The 18,856-nt window shown below is 49.8% G+C and overlaps 1 protein-coding gene across 6 annotated transcripts in view; it reads right to left on the reverse strand.

Moving 5' to 3' along the window:
- The window catches only part of CIC (capicua transcriptional repressor), a 49,155-nt gene that overhangs the window by 17,978 nt on the left and 12,321 nt on the right, over window positions 1-18,856 (reverse strand). For 4 of the 6 annotated variants that reach the window (XM_087940095.1, XM_087940097.1, XM_087940094.1 and 1 more), the window contains exons 3-9: window positions 4,971-5,120; window positions 4,560-4,779; window positions 3,915-4,044; window positions 3,516-3,698; window positions 2,691-2,850; window positions 2,415-2,596; window positions 1,332-1,551 (exon numbers count right to left, since the gene is read on the reverse strand). In XM_087940095.1, coding sequence (XP_087796221.1) covers window positions 1,332-1,551; window positions 2,415-2,596; window positions 2,691-2,850; window positions 3,516-3,698; window positions 3,915-4,044; window positions 4,560-4,779; window positions 4,971-5,120 — 1,245 coding nt within the window. The remainder of the gene's footprint in view (window positions 1-1,331; window positions 1,552-2,414; window positions 2,597-2,690; window positions 2,851-3,515; window positions 3,699-3,914; window positions 4,045-4,559; window positions 4,780-4,970; window positions 5,121-18,856) is intronic. The other 2 variants (XM_087940099.1, XM_087940098.1) reach the window with 1 other exon arrangement.

Below are 18,856 nucleotides of genomic sequence, written 5' to 3' on the forward strand. Positions count from 1 at the left end.
TGTGGGTTCTCCCGTTCTTACTGCTTTCGCACAACCTGAGCCCTGGTGCACAGCTCGTTGTTTCCTGCATATGTAAGCAAAGATTCTTCAGGATTTCTTGGCATATAGTGACTGAACTTTGGGATTTTCTGCACAAAAAATATTTTCACTTCTGCTGAACCACTCATTTTTTTTTTTTTCATAAAGGAAATAGGTACTGCCTTATGTCCAATTTCTATTTCCTGTAACAGATTCCACGTAAGGGAATCTGGTTATTATGTTTTATTCCGGCAGCTGTCAAAAAGTTGCTCAAGAAAAACGTTTGAAAATCCCAGCTATTTTAAAGGAAAGTGGCTCATGCATTATAGTCTGGAATTAAGCTTGGGTCAATATTTAACAAGATGAAAATGTTCCTCAGAGAGGATCTTGCTGCTAAAAAAAGAAGCGCCTTTTAATTTCTAGTTATCGTTTGATAAATGTCAGATTATGTAGTCAAGGCAATCCAAGATGGGCTAACATCTTCTATCCACATGTATTTATTTCACACCTCTCCCTTATCTCATCCTATGTATGTCTCTACTTGGCAGTTAAATTTTTAGCTTCTATAGAGAGCAAAATTTCAGAAACCAGCTGTTCATAATACAGATAGTCCTAGACTTACAACAGTTCATTCAATGGTCAGGCTGAGTTTTGGGGAGGAAGTGGGGGGGGGGAATTTTCTGCCTCTGCCTACCAGCATCCATTGGTATTCTAAAGCTGCTTGGTGCTATGAAACTAAAACTGAAATGGAAACTCCTCTCCTCTGCTTGTGTTTTGCATTTGGAACAGATTTCTTTCCAGGTGGGGAGGGGGAGTAGAACTCCTTAGCATCAGAGCGTGTTCATAATAATAATATACGTAATACTAACGCTGATGGTCATTTCGAAAAATCCTTTCTTCGTGAGAAACTAAAAGCCAAGAGGAAGATTCGTGCCAAATTTCAAGTTCGTAGGCTTTACAGTGCTAGAGATTTTGTACAGTTCTGGAGATTTTGTGAATGGTCTTTCGCTTTTTTATATCTATATCTATATCTATCTATATATACACATACAATCATTTTAAGAAATACACCTTAAAATAAATAAATAAATATATATATATAGAGAGAGAGAGAGATTAGATAGTTAGATAAATAGATAGATAGATTGATTGATTGATTAATGGCATATTTCTTAAAACGATTGAAAACCCCTCTCAAAATGTCCCTGGCTTCTGTTTGTTCCTGGAAAACTCTCCCTGATCTGCCGGAGAAAGCCATCCGACTTCTGCTGTAAAAAGTCCAGAGCCGTTCGAGTATAGTATGGGGTCCTCACCAATGACATCATCGTCCCCTTCCTCCTCACAGATCACCATGCGTTCCTCGTCACTGGTCATGTCTTCACTGGTTGTGCGTTGAGAACGAGAGGCACGGGAGGAATGTGGGTGCAGGGAATGGCGGGGACCCTCGCCTGGGGTTGCGAAGGGGGACCCTGAGGGGCCCAGCCCCCCATATTGACCCTTCCCGCTGGCATACGGAGACTGTCCCGAGCAAATCTGAAAGAATAGGAGAGTCAACTGTTAAAGACGTGGAGAGGCAACTTCTAATGGTCGGTGAAGACAATATTTTTTGGGGGTGTGTGTGTTTTTTTTTGCACTGGGCACACAGAACACCGATTTGCCAAGCCCTGTAAAGGGTTTCCAATTCGTTTCCAGGTACAATTCAAGTTCTTGGCCATGGCCTATGAAGGCCTTCATGGCTTGGCACTTGAGGCCCTTCAAGACTAGTTGCTCCGACCAGAACTGGCTGAAGGCACTCCAAGGAACCGAAAAAGTGCACTTGATCAAATGACCTTAAGGAGTTAGAAGCTCCACCTTTCCAAGAAGTTTTTTGTGTTGTCTAGTGTACCGACTTCATGCTGCACTCTGCCATTTCAGGTTACGTGTATGTGTTTGACAATTGGGGGTGGGGGTGGGGAATGAAGGAGAGAGGCCACAATGGGTGACCACAGAGGGATATTTAATTAAATCGCGATGGACAACCTGACATTCCAAGATAGCCTGCAACCCTGAATGTTCAGAAAACTCTCCAATCGTGTTAGGTTTAATCAATGAGAAGCCTAGGCCGGTCTATAATATCTAGGAAATAAATCTCAACTTCACATGTATGTATAGTGTAGCTCCACTTTCTTTGTGTCATTGTTCCAGCCACTGTCGATCTCACAACTTCCAAAAACTTATGAGACTTTGCTGTGGCCACCAAATAGTTTCCCACCTTGGACATAAGAGAAGTCACAGTGTTTGCAAAAAGCAACTTTACCCTCAGTGGCGTCCTGAATTCTTAGGTCAAGCACAACCCAACCATCCCATAAGCTTCTTCGATTCCCATTGCCCTGTGGTTCCTTGTGAAGACGTATTACCTGTGTAAGCTCTTGCAGCACCTGGTTGTCCCGGTCACTGTCCATGCCATGCACACCGCTGTGGGAAAAGGCCCGTGGACGCTGGGCATCAGACGCTGAGGGCAGGATTCGCTCCCCGTGGCAATGCCCGGATCCCATGACACCTGCCTTGACGTCTGGGCCCAACAGCATTTCAGAAGCAACTGATGGGGGGGGGAAAAGGAAGAGGGGGGAAAAAGTAAGAAAAGTCCAGAGGAGCCCCACCAGGGAACAGCTGGTGGCATATATATAGCTCACCTCCAGGTAAAATAGCAATACCTGTCTCTGACATGCTACGTTCACGCATCTCCTTGGGGCAACCCCCTGGCCCAGCAGATTTTATATCCGAACTGGACTTCTTCCGATCTTTGTTACACCACTTCCAGTCGGGGTGTGCTTTAAAATGGGCTTCTTTCACCTTGGGGGTGGGGGTGGGGAGAAGAGGAGAGGAGAAAACGATGAGGAGCGAGAGGAAGATGGGAGAGAATGAGAGAGACTGCAAGCAGAGAGATTCCAGATGTTGAGGGCTAAGCTGGAACCAGTCATTGCTCCAGCTGCAAAGATTCCACACTGTGGAAGATTCTCAACCGTTGTGAAACCACAAACCTCCGTACCTCCGCATCTGCATAATTCCCATCAATCTGCACAGCTTCACCCAGTTTGAAGCCAGTTTCCTATCTAAATCTGCCTTAAGACAATGAAAGCCCACTGGCCAACGTTGGAGACCTTCTCTGGCCAATTCTGAGATTTCACTTGTGTTTCGTCTACGCTCTCATCTCGTGGTTGCCCTCGGAGATAAAAACTCATCTTTTAAAACGGCACAAAAGCCAGGATTTTCTGGGAAGTGAAATGTTCTGCTGAAATGCCCATGCTGGATGATTCATTCAATCCGAGCTGTCATCGCATTTCCTCCCTTACTTGGAAACAGGCTGTAGTCACCACTCAAGAGGCAGAATACTGGACAACGCTGACCCTTAATTATGCCAGCCGTGCCAGCCGAGCTAGTAAGGCAGTGGCACGCCCTGAACAGAGCTTGGACCTTTGATCTCCCCTTTCTGACCAAGGCTCTGTAGGAGGCTGTACCTGGAAGGCCAAGTCGTGATACTTCTGCTTCTCCTTGGGCCCCAGGGCGTACCACCACTCGCCCAGGATCTTGCTGACGGTACGGTTGTCTTGGTTGGGGTGCCGCTGGTGCACCAGGGCCCGGTGTCGCTTACTGAAGATCATGAAAGCATTCATGGGCCGCCGAATGTGATCCTTTTCTCTCTACCAAAAAAAAAAAGAAGAGAGGAGGGAATGTAGGGGAAAAAGGCCAGAGTTACGTTACCCCAAGGCAGACAAAATGAACGACGTTTTTGCAAGTAAAAGCAAAGGGTGACCGAAGACTCTTTCTACCACTACCCCCTGGAATACTCCCTACAAAACAGGTGGGTTAAAGAGATGGAAAGGTGAAGGAAAAGAAGCCCCACCCCACCCTCAAACCTTGTTTGGACTGCGACCATCCTTCTCGGAAGAGGAATCACGCTCTTTCGGCAGTGCGCTCAGGGATTGGGTGCGCCGCTTGCCTGGCAGTAGTGGGATTGAGATCTCAGAAGATGAAATGGATAGGAACCTAGGCAGGGAAACGTCAGGTGAAGGCCCAAAGGCAGCCACACCCATTTTCAGCCACCTACCCCAGAGACCTTCCAGCAGCCTTCAACACTACTGGGCACCACATCCCACCCTTCCCTTCCCTCCCCTCCCCTCCCTCCTACAAACACACGGAGGGAGGGGAAGGGGCCAATCTCTCTGTGGCAACCAGCATCTTGGTTTTTTTTTTAACCACATCCTCCATTCACTCCTGCTTCTATTTCCCTCTGGGGGTTCCTTCCCAAGGTTTTCTCTCCCGGCTGTTGCTCAATTTCATTCCCTCAAGGGGTTTCCTCCAGCTGCACATCCAATTCCCACTATGCTTCAAAGCACAACCAGCAAGCCTCCCGGAATCCGGTGGCAAAGGATCACAGTGCAAAACACGAACCGGGCAAAAAGGCTGCCCAAATCGAACAGGAGGAAGTGCAGCTACGAAGGGTTGGTCGTCCGAGCGGCCTAAGGAGAGAGAGAGAACAACCCCAAAACCGGGGTACTCACGCATCGTCATGGTCGCTCTCTGTCTCGCTGTCCAGGCGTGGGTGCCCTGGGAGGTCATCCTCATGCTGAGACGGGACTCCGCTCCCTGCTGGAATCCCCGTAGAAGGTTGGGCGACTGGAGTGGGACTGTCAGGGTGCGAGGGGGTCGGCCTCCCTGCACTATCGGCCTCGGAAGAGAACCCGGGGAGTTCGTGGGCCACCGCAGCCGATTCGGGAGGTTCTGATAACATCAAAGGCCAAGGATGGAATTGAGGGCTGCTTCCACAGGGTTAGGGGTATCGCAAACTTGCCTTACTTGTTTGTGCAAAGGCCTCCCTTCGCTCCCAGAGAGTCTCTCCTACCCAGAGACTTTAGCAGGAAATCTGTGCATGCGCTTTCTTCCCCCCCCACCCCCCACTAGGCCCACCTTACCTTTGTTCTGATTGGATGTGGACGGATGACTGACAGGCTGCTGGCCTTCACTGGGCTGCACGGAGGAATCTGGTTGGCTGGGAGCCAGGAAGGGCACTAGTGAGTGCCATGGGAACACGGCCACAGATCGAGGCTCCACATTTGTCCACACTGGAAGGAGGGGGGGGAAAATGACACACGCACACACACAAACACACACAAAAGTATTTAATCAGTCCCGTAATTTGAAGAAAAATCAACAACAGAGCATGGCAAGAACAGGAGCCCAGAACTGACGAGAGGAGAGTTGGGTTACTAGGGGCTACGTTGCTCTCCCTTCCCTTTAAAACTTCCCTCCCTTTCCCTGGCAGAGATGCCTTGTTTTTCCTCTACAGTTTTCGGTCCTAGGAGTCACGGTTCGTGCCATGCCTTATCACTGGTTAGTCACTTGAATCCCCCCCCCCCTAGGAAGGGGCCCAAGGGGAGATTTTCTTCTCCGCCTGCCAGGAAGCCAAAAACCATGGCCGTCCGTCCTCCGCCCTTCCCAGCTGGAAGCCAGGCAAAGGAATTTTACAGCTGCAGGAGGGGAAGGGGAGGGAGAGGCTGAGGGGCCCCGCTTGCTCAGTCTCCCACGCTCACTTGGGGCAGCCAAGCCGCTTGGCTTCCACCCAGCTAGAAGGCTTGGGAGCATCCTCGGCAGCTCTCAAGAGGGGCAGGGCAGAGGTAGCCAAACACGGACCCCGGGCTCTCTAGAGGGGATTCGGGGAGGGGGCTCTTTTGTGCAGAGAGAGGCGGGGGGTCAGTTCCTCTTTGCAGGCAATTTAGAGCCGAAATGAAGAACGGGGTGGTGCACTTGCCGTCTCCTGCCCTCCCCTTCACTTCCTGCTCTGCCCACCCCTCTATCAATACTACCTTCTGAGAGGAAGGAAAAGGCCAACGCAAAGGGACAAATAAGACAGGCCTGAATACACACACACACACACACACACACACACACATTACAACACCCTCAAACTACATTTCACAACCTCCAATTGCCAATAAGCGGCATTCCCTTGTCAATGCAGACTTACAACCATGCAGAGTTACAACGGCACCTGTGACCATTTTTCCCAGTCACCTTTGCATGCATTTGTTGCCTTTGCAGCATTTCCGGGATCACGTGATCGAAACTCAAGATGCTTTGGCCACCGGTTCATATTTATGACCGTGGCTGGGTCCCGGGTTCCCAGGATTCCCCTTTTTGCGAACTTTGGACAACCAAAGTCAAAGTGGGAAGCCAGATTTATGCAGCAACTGTGTTACTAAGTTAACAATGGCAGGGATTCACTCAACAATGGTGGCTAGGAAGGTTGTAAAATGGGGTGGGGGGTGGGGGCAAAAACTCACTTAATAAATGTTTCACTTAACAACAGAACCTTTGGGCTCCATTGGGTCGTACGGCGTGGGTTAAGCTGTACTATAACTGTGAAACTACGGCTTAATGCAGCAACAGGTGGGAACAGACCAGAGTTTCGCATCCTGGTGAGAGACCATGTTTACAAAAACAACAGCAACAACAACAACAACCCTGAACCCAACACTGATTGTAGCGTGAGGCCTTCGCAGTTCAGCCATATTGATGCCAATCATCATCAAAAGCAATGAGAGCATTCTGTATGATGGGCAGGAGCCACGACTGGCATCAGTCATTCCACTGCAGGATAACACAGCACTGCAAGGAACATCCAGAGCTGGGCAAAGGAGATTAGGCAACCCTGAAACAATCAAGTTTGAGCCACAGTCTAGGGCAGGGGTCTCCAACCGTGGCAACTTTCAGACTTGTGGACTTCAACTCCCAGAGTTCCTCAGCCAGCAAAGTCTGAAAGTTGCCAAGGTTGGAGATCCCTGGTCTAGGGAGCGAAGGGTGTCCAGTTCCCAGAGACTTCCAACTGGGGCACAAATGACCGAATAACTACAAAAAAAGAAAAAGAGGAATAGTGTCAAAGGGTTAGGGATCACGGGGTCGTGAAAGGGAGTGTTGGAAGGGTTAACAACAACATCTCTGTCCTTAGCATTTCAGCAACAGGGAAGGTTAGGAAAGGAACCCAAAGTACTTTGCGTGTGTAAAGGCACAGGTTCGGGTCTCTGGCATCTCCATGCAAAAGATCAGGAAAGAGATAATGGGGCAGATTTCCAGATTTCTGAATTTCTGCTGCTGCCAGGAATTGAGACACACCAGCTGAAGGGACTTAGATCACCTTTGCTACAAATTGAGTCTGTAATTTGTCTTTTTTTTTTTTTGGGGGGTTGTTTCAAACCCTTTTTAAGTACTTGCTGAAAACTAAAACTTTGCCTTTAGTGATTAGATTTGGGGTGGGGGAGAGGGCTTGACTTTGCTCCCAGAGAAGAAGCAGCAGACCTGCTCCCACAGGAGACGCCTACCGAAAAAAATACCTCTTTTCCCATCCTTCCTCTTCCCTTCCCCGTAGTCCCTAATGGATCGGCTACACTGTTTTCCCACCCTCCCCCCCCCTGCACTTGCATGTAAAGTTAACTCAATTATTAAAAGCACTGAGTGCATCGTGGTCGGACTCTGCCGGGAAGCGCTGGCTCAGTCGCTTCCTGTCCTCAGCTGGTGACCACATCCCTATGCAGGAGGAAGAAGGATTACGGGGGGAGGGGGGGGGAAGAAGGAAGGAGGAGAGTAGAAACAAGGATGAGAAAGGGGGGGTCTATTAAGACCCCACCACCACCAGAAAACAAGGATCTTAAATGTAACAGCCAGAGGCTACCAGCCGTCCTACCCACCCCAAGCAAAGAATTAAGATTCAGCTTGTGAAGCCACAATCAAGTGAAGAAAAAAACCATCAAAACACGTGACAAAAATAAATAAATACTGCATACAGGACCAGACTGAAGCCATACAAGTTGAATTTAAGAGTCCTGGTGTACAATAAACAAGCTCTTCTACATCTGGTCACCTGGAACTGCCCGAAATGCTGTCTCCACACCAAGCAATGGTCTGAAAAGGTGGACTTAAATCCCACTCATGTCACAAATTATATAACCGTTAACTATATCCTGCAACCTATGGGCACGTTTGCTTCCATAAAGAAACAATATCTAATACCCGCCTGTAAAGGAACTGCACAAAATCAAAAGAAACGTACTGCGTGCCTTTGCGCTGGCCTTGTCCTGCCACTTCGCATCACATCCACGAGGACAGACTATGAATGGCCATGTGCACAAACAGAGCTGTCACTTTAGTTCACCCACCGCGCTTTTAAACAGCATCCCGACCCACTGGAACTTAATAACTTCTGTGAATCAATCACATCTCCACTCTAAAACCAAAAAAAAGTTCCATCTGGGAAATTTCTGGGTAACAGGATCCCACCATCCGTCCCGGGACAGCAACAATAAGCCGAAACCTTACATCCAAGGCTCCCTTCTTGTACCGAACAGATGAATTAGAAAAGACAGGAATCTCATTGTATGTTTATTCAGCCTAGGATATTTTGAGGCTAATTCCCAACTCCCCACTTCTTCTACTGCACGGAACTCAAACCCCCAATCAGCACAATATTAAACAGCAGGCAAGCCAGGATCTGATACAACCAAGGTTAAAAGTCATCCCTTTGGGGGTTAGGGGGCTCTTAATGCCTTCACATCCCACCACTCATCCTTTCATGGGGATGTAACTCAATCCAGAGATTGCTCTGCCCCTCTCACCTCCCGTTCTCACCATGCACAGACACACACACATATATATATACACACACACACACTCCACAAGGCACTAACCGAACATGCCTAGCCCCCTGGATGGCAAAGGGGGCAACGTTGCCGGGGGTCTTTCTGTGGAGAACATCGCCAAGGCGCAAAGATGATGGGGCTCTCTCAGCGAACCTGTCTGGAGACCATTCTCCCCTCTCTCCCTCCCCAGGAATGAGGAGGAGGAGGCGTGGCCCAGGCAAATCTTCGGATGTAGGTTGGAAAGGTGTGTGGCGAGGTCAGCAGGCCGGTTCTCCTCCTCGGGATCAGGGCCACGCTTTATCTGGATCCATGCGGAAAGCAGGCCCGCTGGAGGGTCCACCTTTCTAAAGACTGGCCGCCACCATCCTCACCCCCCTCATCACCCCCCAGGCAATAAAACAGCTGGAGGGGCCACTGTTGTCTTGTCCTCCTCCTACGGCCTGTTCAGATCCTCCCGGCAGGTGGAGCACCTCTGGGTCTCAGCCTGGTGGGCAGCAGGGGGTAACTCAGAAGGCATATTTGGGGAGTGGGTGGGGATGGGGAGGGGGGGGAAGGAGATGAAGGAAGAGGCCAGGAGGGGTTAGTTGTGCAAGGGGTGTGATGAGGTATGCAGGAGAGGAAGGGGTGTGCGTGCACAGGCAGCCCAAGTTTTGCAAAGGTCAGAAGGTGTGTGTGTGTGTGTGTGTGCACCGAGCTGTGCAAAAGACCCGTCCAGCGGAGGGGGGGGGCGGAGGGCGCCTTTCCTTCTTCGCCAGGGGAAAAAGAAAAAAGTGGGGAAAGGGAAGGGAGAGTAGAAGAGCGGCGGCAGAGGAAAGAGCACCCGCCGGTCCGCCTGTTCCGTCCCCCGCCAGCAGCAGCAGCCGCCGCCGCCGCCGCCGCGACCGTAGCCGGGCAGGATTAAAGGGCGCGCGCAGGGGAAAAGGGAGGAAAGCGCGCGGGGGGAGAGAGAGAGAGAAAGCGAGGGGAGGGGGTGGAGGGCGAGGGCTCCAAGTTGTCCGGCTGTTCCGTCCCTCCGCCGCCGCCCCTCCGCTTCCTCTTCTGGCAGGGCTGTCGGCGACAGGCGGGCGGTTGCTGGTCGCGAAGGGAGGGGGGGGGAGAAGAAGAAGAAGGAGAGAGGAGGCTGCCGCTCCGCCTGTCGCGTCGTCCCCTCCGGTTGTAACCAAACACCATTCACGGCTTTCTCCCGCCTTCCTTCCTCCTCCTCCTCCTCCTCTCCGGGCTACGAACAAGGGCGCCCCCCCCCCTCCCGCCCTCACCCCTCCCTTCCCTCGCTCCCTCCTCCCTCACACACATATACACAGGGGGGAGAGAGAAATATACACCAGGGCGCGCGCACCGCCAGCCCCGTCACGCATGCCCAATTAGCCCTCGCCAGGCCATTGGCTGCTTCCAAAGCCGGGTCATTCACAATGCAAATGAAGCCCCCCCCCCTCCCCACGTCCCACCCCGCCTTTCTTTTTTTCTCTCCGTCACACCGCGCGCACCAGGCGGCTTCGCATTGGCCGCCGCTGGAATGTCAGTCATATGCAAAAAAAAAAACGAGAAACGGGTCACGGGGACAAAGAGAAGCCTATTGGCTGCGGTTTACTCCAGCTCTTTCTCCCCCGCCCCGCCCCGCTTAGCTTTCGTCTTTTCTACTCTACCGCCTCGGGCTCACTCGTCAGAGCCCTGGGAGAGGGAGAGACCACGCCCGGGAAGAGCGCGGGGGGGGACACGGTTGAAAGGAATGGGCGAGGGAAAGATGACGCCTGAAAGAGGGGAGGCGGGAGAGCAGAGAGGGAGGTGGCTAAGGTGAAAGGAGGGCCGGTGGGGCGCGTGACAGCAAAAATTAAAAAAAGTGGGGAGGCAACGCGGGAAGGAAGGAAGGAAGGGGGTGCAGGAGGAGAGCAGCTCTGGAGTGGCGAAGAAGAGGAGGAAGGAAAAGGAGGAGGGAGAAGGAAAAGACGGGGGAAGAGGAGCAAGGAAAAGGAGGAGGAGGAAAAAGGAAAAGGAGGGAGAAGAGGAAGGAAAAGGAGGAGGAACGAAGGAGGAGGAGGAAAAAGGAAAAGAAGGGGGAAGAGGAGGAAGGAAAAGGAGAAAGATAAGGAAGGAAAAGGAGGAGGAGGAAGAAGGAAAAGAAGGGGGAAGAGGAGGAAGGAAGAGGAGGAGGAGGAGGAGGAAGGAAAAGAAGGGGAAGAGGAGGAAGGAAAAGGAGAAGGAGGAGAAAGATGAAGGAAAAGAAGGGAAAGGAGGAGGAAAGAAAAGAGGGAAGAGGAGGAAGAAAGAGAAGGAAGGAAGGGAAAGGAGGAGGAAGAAGAAGGAAAACAAGGGGGAAGAGGAGGAAGGAAAAGGAGGAGGAGGAGGAGGAAAAGGAGGAGGAAGAAGAAGGAAAACAAGGGGGAAGAGGGGAAAGGAAAAGGAGGAGGAGGAAGGAAAAGGAGGAGAAAGATGAGGAAGGAAGGAAAAGGAGGAGGAAAAAGGAAAAGAAGGGGAAGAGGTGGAAGGAAAAGAAGGAGAAAGATGAGGAAATGAAGGAAAAGGGGGAAGAAGAGGAAGGAAAAGGAGGAGAAAGATGAGGAAGGAAGGAAAAGGAAGAGGAAGGAGGAGAAGAAGAAGAGGAACAGGAGGAGGAGTAGCTACTTTAAGAAGAGGGGAAGGCTGGGGGAGCCACAATAGGAGGGAGACAAAGTGGGGGAGGGAGGATTGCTGATAACAGAACAAGCTGCCGAAAAGAGAACTTGGGGGGGGAGGATGAGTTGGAGCGAGGGTGGGATTAAAAGAGATCCCTGGAAACAGATTCACAGGACCCCCTGAGCTGTTAGTGGTGAAACTAACACTTTTTCTGGGCAGCCCAGCATGCTGAACGCTGAAGGACCCAGGCAGCCTGGAGTTGCGAAACATACAAAGCCGGTCTAAGATCCAATCAGAGTTCACGCTAACCACCACCGAGACCACCTCTCAGCTTCCAAAACCTGACAGGTTGACACAAAGACCACGATGAGCCCAACGTTTCCTATTACTAAGCAAGACGGCCTCCCTTTTACCCCATTTTACGACCTGCCTTGCCACTAAGCGAATCGCAACCTAGTAGCCCGGTGGTTAAGTGAAGCCGGCTTCCCCGTTGACTTCGCTTGTCAGAAGGTGGCCAGACGCCTGACCTCATCTTGCAATGATTTCCGTGAACATATATGCCGGTTGTCTGAATTTTTAATCATACGACCATAGAGATGCCGCAAGGGTCCATAGGTGTGAAAAATACATTTGTCGCTTTTTTCAGTGCTGTAACTTCAAACAGTCACTAAATGAAATGGTTGTAAGTCTAGGACTATCTGACCTGGGGGGGAAATTGCTTCCTGGGCCCAGCCAGCTGAGGGAAATGCTGAGGGGAAGGTGGGAAGAGATGCATTCAATGGTGTAGACCAGGGGTGTCCAACCTTGGCTACTTTAAGACTTGTGGACTTCAACTCCCAGAATTCCTCAGCCAGTTCTGGGAGTTGAAGTCCACAAGTCTTAAAGTTGCCAAGGTTGGACACCCCTGGTGTAGACTATATACATTCCCCACACATTCCTTCTCTTTCGCTATGTGTGTTTCTACATGTTAAAAATAATTTTCCACCTCTCTACCAGCTGAAAACACTTCTGAATCTGAATAAAGGCTGGTTGAGCAACACCCCTTATGGTTGAAAGTTGAGACTGGGGTCATCAGATCGGCTGACACCCAAAGCTGTCTGTACATGTTAAGGTGAGCGCAGGGCTGGCTGTGCACGCACACACACACACACACACATATACCTGCAGGCCAGGATTCTTATTTTATACCTGGCTTGGGCACAGATGTGTTTAGCCAGGCATGCAAAGGAAGGAAGAGAGACCCTGAAAATGGGAATCCCATTGTGTGTGCATGTACTACTAAATGAGAGTCACTCCTGGTTCTTGCTGGCTGGTAGATACCGAAGCAGGCAGTGGCTGGCAGGCAGCCCAGCTCTGGATTAAAAGCTTGCAGCACAGATTTCTGGGATAATCTCCCTACCCTGGGGCAGGGTGGCGAGGAAGAAAAGTGTATACATGGAGGAATTATAAGGCCTTTGGTAAGACCACACCTAGAATACTGCATCCAGTTTGGATCACCGCACTATAAAAAAGATGTTGAGACTCTAGAAAAAGTACAGAGAAGGGCAACCAGGATGAGGAGGAGACTGGAGGCTAAAACATACAACGAACGGTTGCAGGAACTGGGCCTGGCTAGTCTAGTGAAGAGAAGGACCAGGGGAGACATGATAGGGGTCTTCCAATATGTGAGGGGCTGCCACAGAGAGGAGGAAGGGGTCAAGCTATTTCCCAAAGTATCTGAAAGGCCAGACAAGGAATAATGGATGGAAACTGATCAAGGAGAGATTCACCATGAAAATAAGGAGAAAGTTTCTGACAGTGAAAAAAATAAACCAATGGAACAAGAAGTTGCCTTCAGAAGTTGTGGGAGCTTCACCACTGGAGGCTTTCGAGAAAAGATTGGACTGCCACCTGTCAGAAATGGTGTAGGGTCTCCTGCTTGGGCCCAGGGGGTTGGACTAGATGTCCTACAAGGTCCCTTCCAACTCTGTGAATCTGTAATCTAACCTCAACGGTGAACGTCTGAATGTCGGTGTCTGGGGGTTGTGTGGGGTTGTGTGATACACGTCCCTCCCTGCCTCCTTTTCCAGAGAAGCGGCCCCCACTTCATGCTGCTCCCGCTATGACTCACACTTGCCTCCTCCCTCACCATCACAATCTCGTCCTGCACGAGGCCTGACTCAAAATACCGCTTCTGCTCCTATCTGGGGGTGGGTGGGTGGGTGCGATACAGCCAATGTCTCCCCCCCACCCAGGGCCGAGCAGGCAGCCAATAGGCAGTGAGGTGAAGCGAGGAGAGACACAGAAACGCCCCCACATATACACACTACATCTGGGCACTCGGCCAGACCAGGCTGGGCCTGGGCGAGAATCCCATTGTTAAAGGAGTTTTGGAGGGGGGGGCGGGAGGACACACACAAACACACCACTCCCAGCACACACTGTACTATCCCCGGACACAATGAGGTAGAGTGGACACGATTCGGTGGGCGAGAACGACAACTATGTCAAAAGAACAACACCCACCCTCGCTCCACAAGGTACACCGGCCCACAGGCGGGCAACTCACGGAAACCTGAATTTCCTTCTCTTCCTTGCAAGGTGGTCAATCGATCAATCAATCAGAAGCAGCCTGGAGGGACCTTGGAGGTCTTCTAGTCCAACCCCCTGCTTTAGCAGGAGACAACATACCATTTCTGTGCGAGAGCCTCCGTGGCGCAGGGGTTAGAGTGCAGCACTGCAAGCTACTTCTGCAGCCAGCTGCCTATAGTTTGGCAGTTCGAATCCCACCAGGCTCAAGGTTGACTCAGCCTTCCGTCCTTCCGAGGTGGGTAAAATGAGGACCCAAACTGCTGGGGGCAACAGGCTGACTCTGTAAACAGCTTAGAGAGGGCTGTAAAGCACTGTAAAGCGGTATATAGTCTAAGTGCTATTGCTTTTTCAGACAAGCGGTTTTCTTTTCTTTAAAAACCTCTCTAGTGATGAAGCGGACACAATTTCTGGAGGCAAACCGTTCCACCGGTTAATTGTCCTCGCCATTAGGAAGTTTCTCCTTAATTCCAAGTTGCTTCTCTCCTTGATTAGTTTCCGTCCATTCTTTCTTTGTCCTGCCTTCTGGTGCTTTGGAAAATAAGTTGACCCCCTCTTCCTTGGGGCAGGCCCTCAGATATTGGATTATTGCTATCGTGTCACCCGTAGTCCTTTTTTTCAAATCCCATCCACACAACAGAGAAGCATACAGGTTAACCTACCTGTGTAGGGCAAGATACCATATACAGGTAGTCCTCAACTTATATCCACTCAGTGTTACCACACCGAACAAGCGACTGCTGTTCGCATTTACCATTGTTGCAAATATCACCATGGTTGCATGGTTAAAATTCGGACTTTTGGCAACTGGCATGTATTTACCACGTTCATGTGATTGCCATTTTCAACCTTTCCAAACTGCTTCCAACAAGCAGTGTCAATTGGAGGGGGGGGGGTCAGATTTGCTTTAACGACTGTATGATTCACTTAACGACTGCAGTGATTTGCTTAGCCACCATGTCAAAAAGGTCACAAATTTGAGCATCACTTCGCAACCACAGGGTCAGAAAATCTGGCTGCAATTGTCGTTGTAAGACGAAGACTCCCTGTAGACAGGACAGAAATTTCACAGGGAATTTACAAGGGTCACCACCCACACAATAAAACACATAACAAAACCCACACAATAAAGCGCGACCTACGTGCTGCACACAAAGGGAAACTTAATTTTGTTATCCAAGTAGCTGTTTTCTAAATAGTTCAAAGAACAACGGGTTTCTGCCCCTCTCAAGAGAAAAGCACTGCCTGAGGATAAGGGCCCTCGGCTGAGTTGCGTCCAGAGATGCTCCATGACAGATGGAGAAATCAATTAGGTGTGAATCAGCCAAAGTGAAGGAGGGAGTAACCAATTTGGCCTTCTGGGTGATCTTTGCTCTACAGAGCTATGTGCAAAGGCTGCCAAACTGCAGCTGGAGAAGTGTCACAGGCCGTTGACACAAGCAGACACAACCCCATCCCTACCGTCTCACCAGTGTGACCAAAATTGTGCCTGGCTACGGTGTCCTCCTTCATTCATTATTTTAGTCTTGGGCCTGTTATTTATGTAACCTATCCTCCCTCCAGAGAAGTTCCAGGCCATAGAACTGGAATTATTCCAAGCTCTTCTGTATTTTAATCACATGAATACAGCTTCTCGCGCGTGTGTGCGCTCTCTCTCTCTCTCTGTGTGTCTCCGTGTGTGTCTCTCTCTGCCTCTTTTTCTTTCTCTGTGTCTGTCTCTTTCTATCTCTGTCTCTGTCTCTTTCTCTTTCTGTATCTCTCTGTATGTCTGTCTCTCTCTCTCTGTCCCTACCTGTCTCTTTCTCTATGTGTCTGTCTCTACCCCTCTCTCTGTGTGTCTGTCTGTCTCTGTCTGTCTCTGCTTCTCTCTTTCTATCTCTGTCTCTTTCTCGCTTTCTGTATCTCTCTGTGTGTCTGTCTCTCTCTTTCTGTCTCTATCTTTCTCTATGTCTGTGTGTGTGTGTGTGTGTGTGTGTGTGTTGTGTGTCTGTCTCTACCCCTCTCTCTCGGTCTCTCTCTGTGTGTGTGCCTCTGTCTCTCTGTCCGTCTCTACCTCTGTCTCTCTTGCTGTGTCTCTCTCTTGCTGTGTGTGTGTGTCTCTCTCTCTGTCTCACTCCTCCCTCACACACACACATTTTCACTTGCTGAAGATGCAGGTAGACCTTGACTCACCACCACAATGGAGCTCAACATTTATGTTGTTAAGTGAGACCTCTGTTAAATGAATTTTGCCCTATTCTATGACCTTTCTTGCACCGGCTGTTCAGCGAATCAGTGCAATTGTTAAGTTAGTGACACAGTCGTTAAGTGAAACTGGCTTTGCTCATTGGAAGGTTGCAAAAGGGATCACATGACCCCGCAACAGTGCAACCGTCGTAAATATGAGTCGGTTGCCAAGGTTTTGAATTCCGATCACGAGACTATGGGGATGATGCAACAGTAAGTGTGAAAAATGCCCCTTTTTTCAGTCCCGTTGTAACTTCGAACAGTCACTGTAAATGAACTGTTGTAAGTCAAGGACTGCCTGTATTGTGATCAGGGACAGCAGAAGAACCTTGCTAAATACACAGAGAATAATCAAACTATTTAATTAGCTGGATTTAATTAAAAGGCAGTTAAAGCCAGCTTTCCTCCTAGCCCCCTCTATTTTTTTTGAAGGATGACCCCCCGGGCACACCATTTAAAGATCAAGGGTGACTATTCACCTTAAAAATGTTGCCCAGCCTTGGTTTACAGTTACGACTGAACTGGGACTCATCGCTTATTGCTCTCTTAACAAGCCAGTGGCATAAAGCAGGATTTATTCTTGGCTTGTGATTTTTGACTTGCCAGGAAAGAACAAAACCAGAGATTTTTGATATAAGACCAAGTCAGAGGCTTCCAGCTGTCAGCTGATTTAACATCAAGTCCAAAGTATTTACTTTGCTCTTCGCTTTCTCTTCTCAGTTCGTCTGAATGCTGCCTGTTTTATAGTTTCGTACATATTAATGTGGAAGCTTGATGAAAAGTTTCTTCCAAAATCATAATAGTCCCGTTCACTTCCAGATTTTGAGCCAGAAGAAAAAAGTTTAATAGGAGGCATTTAAAAAAAATGAGGCACTGAAGGAAGCAGGATGACATAATTTTGGTATCTTTAACATTTTGAAAACTCAAATATTGCAAAATGGGATCGCTTGGCTACAGCTTTCTATAGTTGTCCTTGACTTAGAACTGCCATGGGGACCAAAATTTTTGTTGCTAAGCAAAGGAGTTACCAACTGAGTCACAGCCAATTAACTTTTTTTGACAGGGTTATTAAGTGAATCATGCGGTTGTCAAGCGAATCTGGCTTCCCCCATTGACTGGGAAAGTCACAAGCCGTGATCCTATGACCCTAGGATGCTACAACTGTCATAAATATATACCGGTTGCCCAAGTACCCAAATTTTGATCATGTGACCGTGGGGGTGGTGTGACAATTTTAAGTGGGAGGACCAGTTGTAAGTCACTTTTTCCAGGGCTGTTGTAACTCCAAATGGCCATTAAACGAATCATTGCAAGTCAACGACTTTCTGTAACTGGGTGTTCTGACCCAGCTCGCCAAACACGACAAACCCTCTGGAGTTGAAGCAATGATTCCTTTATTAGGAGCGCCAGCAGGCCCGGCAAAAAGTTCCTCTCTCACCGCAGGCTAACTAGTCCGTCCAGCAGGGAGAGGAATAGTTGTCTGCCACATCTATTCATTTCCGCTCCCTGCCTTTTATTCCCCAGAACTCGGGTGGGGCTTCGATAGCAGCAGTGGCTCTTCCTTCCCAGGGACCGGCCCATAGATTTCCACTGCTCTCCTCTCCTCTGCCTTCTGCACATCTGCGCATCAGGCACTGGACACAGTTATTCTTCCTCAACAGCCACCTCCAGACCTGGGGGCTGTTGATTCTCCCTCTGAGGGCTGACGGATAGCCCAAGCCCTGTCTCTGTCTCTGTCTCTCTCTCTCTCTGCCAGCTCCTTTCCCTCTTCCCCCTCAGAGCTCTCAGGTTGCCTCGAAGCTGACCCTTTCGGCTGCTGGAGGGGTCCAACAGCTGACAGGCTACAACACTGGGTTAGTCATTACATGGCACGGAACTCCACCTGGGGACCTTAAATCAGGGTGCACAAGAGCCCCTAAATTGACCCCCAATTGCTTTGCAAAAGGGGCATATGAGGACCCCTTGTGAGGAGTACCCACAGGTGAAAGCGCACACACGTTCCAGGCAAGGCAGCGCACGCAGGAAACGCATCTTTGCTATGGACGCTAAGGGGGCAATCTACAAGCAATTCCACTCCACTTGAGGATGCGGTAATGTCCGCTGGTACCTCTGCAGCGCGTTTCCCAAAATCAAGCCCGCTTCCCTTGCGTTAAAGTCACAAGCGACCACACAGAATGCCACCCCACCCTCCCCACACAAAATCTGGATCAAATCCCTCTCGTGATGATAAAAATAGAGATGGGGCTCCGAGCAGCCGGGAGACGGTAGTCTTGGTTACCCAGTTGCCGGGGAGACAGCAACCTGCATATGTGATGCTGATGGGGGAACCGGAGCCCAACCTTAGGACTCAGAAAAGCACATGCTGTACAATTCCTTGGCTTTTAAGCTTCTCCCCAACTATGTACCCCTTTCCTGAGCACATCAGAGGTGTCCCCCCCACCCCCACAACAGTGTGTAAAACCTGGATGTCCTTGGAGCAGCGTTTCTCAACCTTGGCTGCTGGCTGGGGAATTCTGGGAGTTGAAGTCCACACACACCTTCCAGCTGCCAAGATTGAGAAACACTGCCTTAGAGCATCGTTTTATACAATCTTCCCACTCCCAGAACCCAAAGAATTCTCTGATTAAAGATCTGAATTCAGAGTTCTGGGGATGCTACGAAGAAGAGGGAGTCAAGCTATTCTCCAAAGCCGCCAAGGGCAGGACAAGGAGCGATGGGTGGAAACCAATCAAGGAGAGAAGCAACTTAGAACTAAGGAGGAATTT

The sequence above is a fragment of the Pseudonaja textilis genome, chromosome 10 (assembly GCF_049901715.1).
Source record: "Pseudonaja textilis isolate UNSWEBS1 chromosome 10, rPseTex1.2, whole genome shotgun sequence".
Taxonomy (NCBI): domain Eukaryota; kingdom Metazoa; phylum Chordata; class Lepidosauria; order Squamata; family Elapidae; genus Pseudonaja; species Pseudonaja textilis.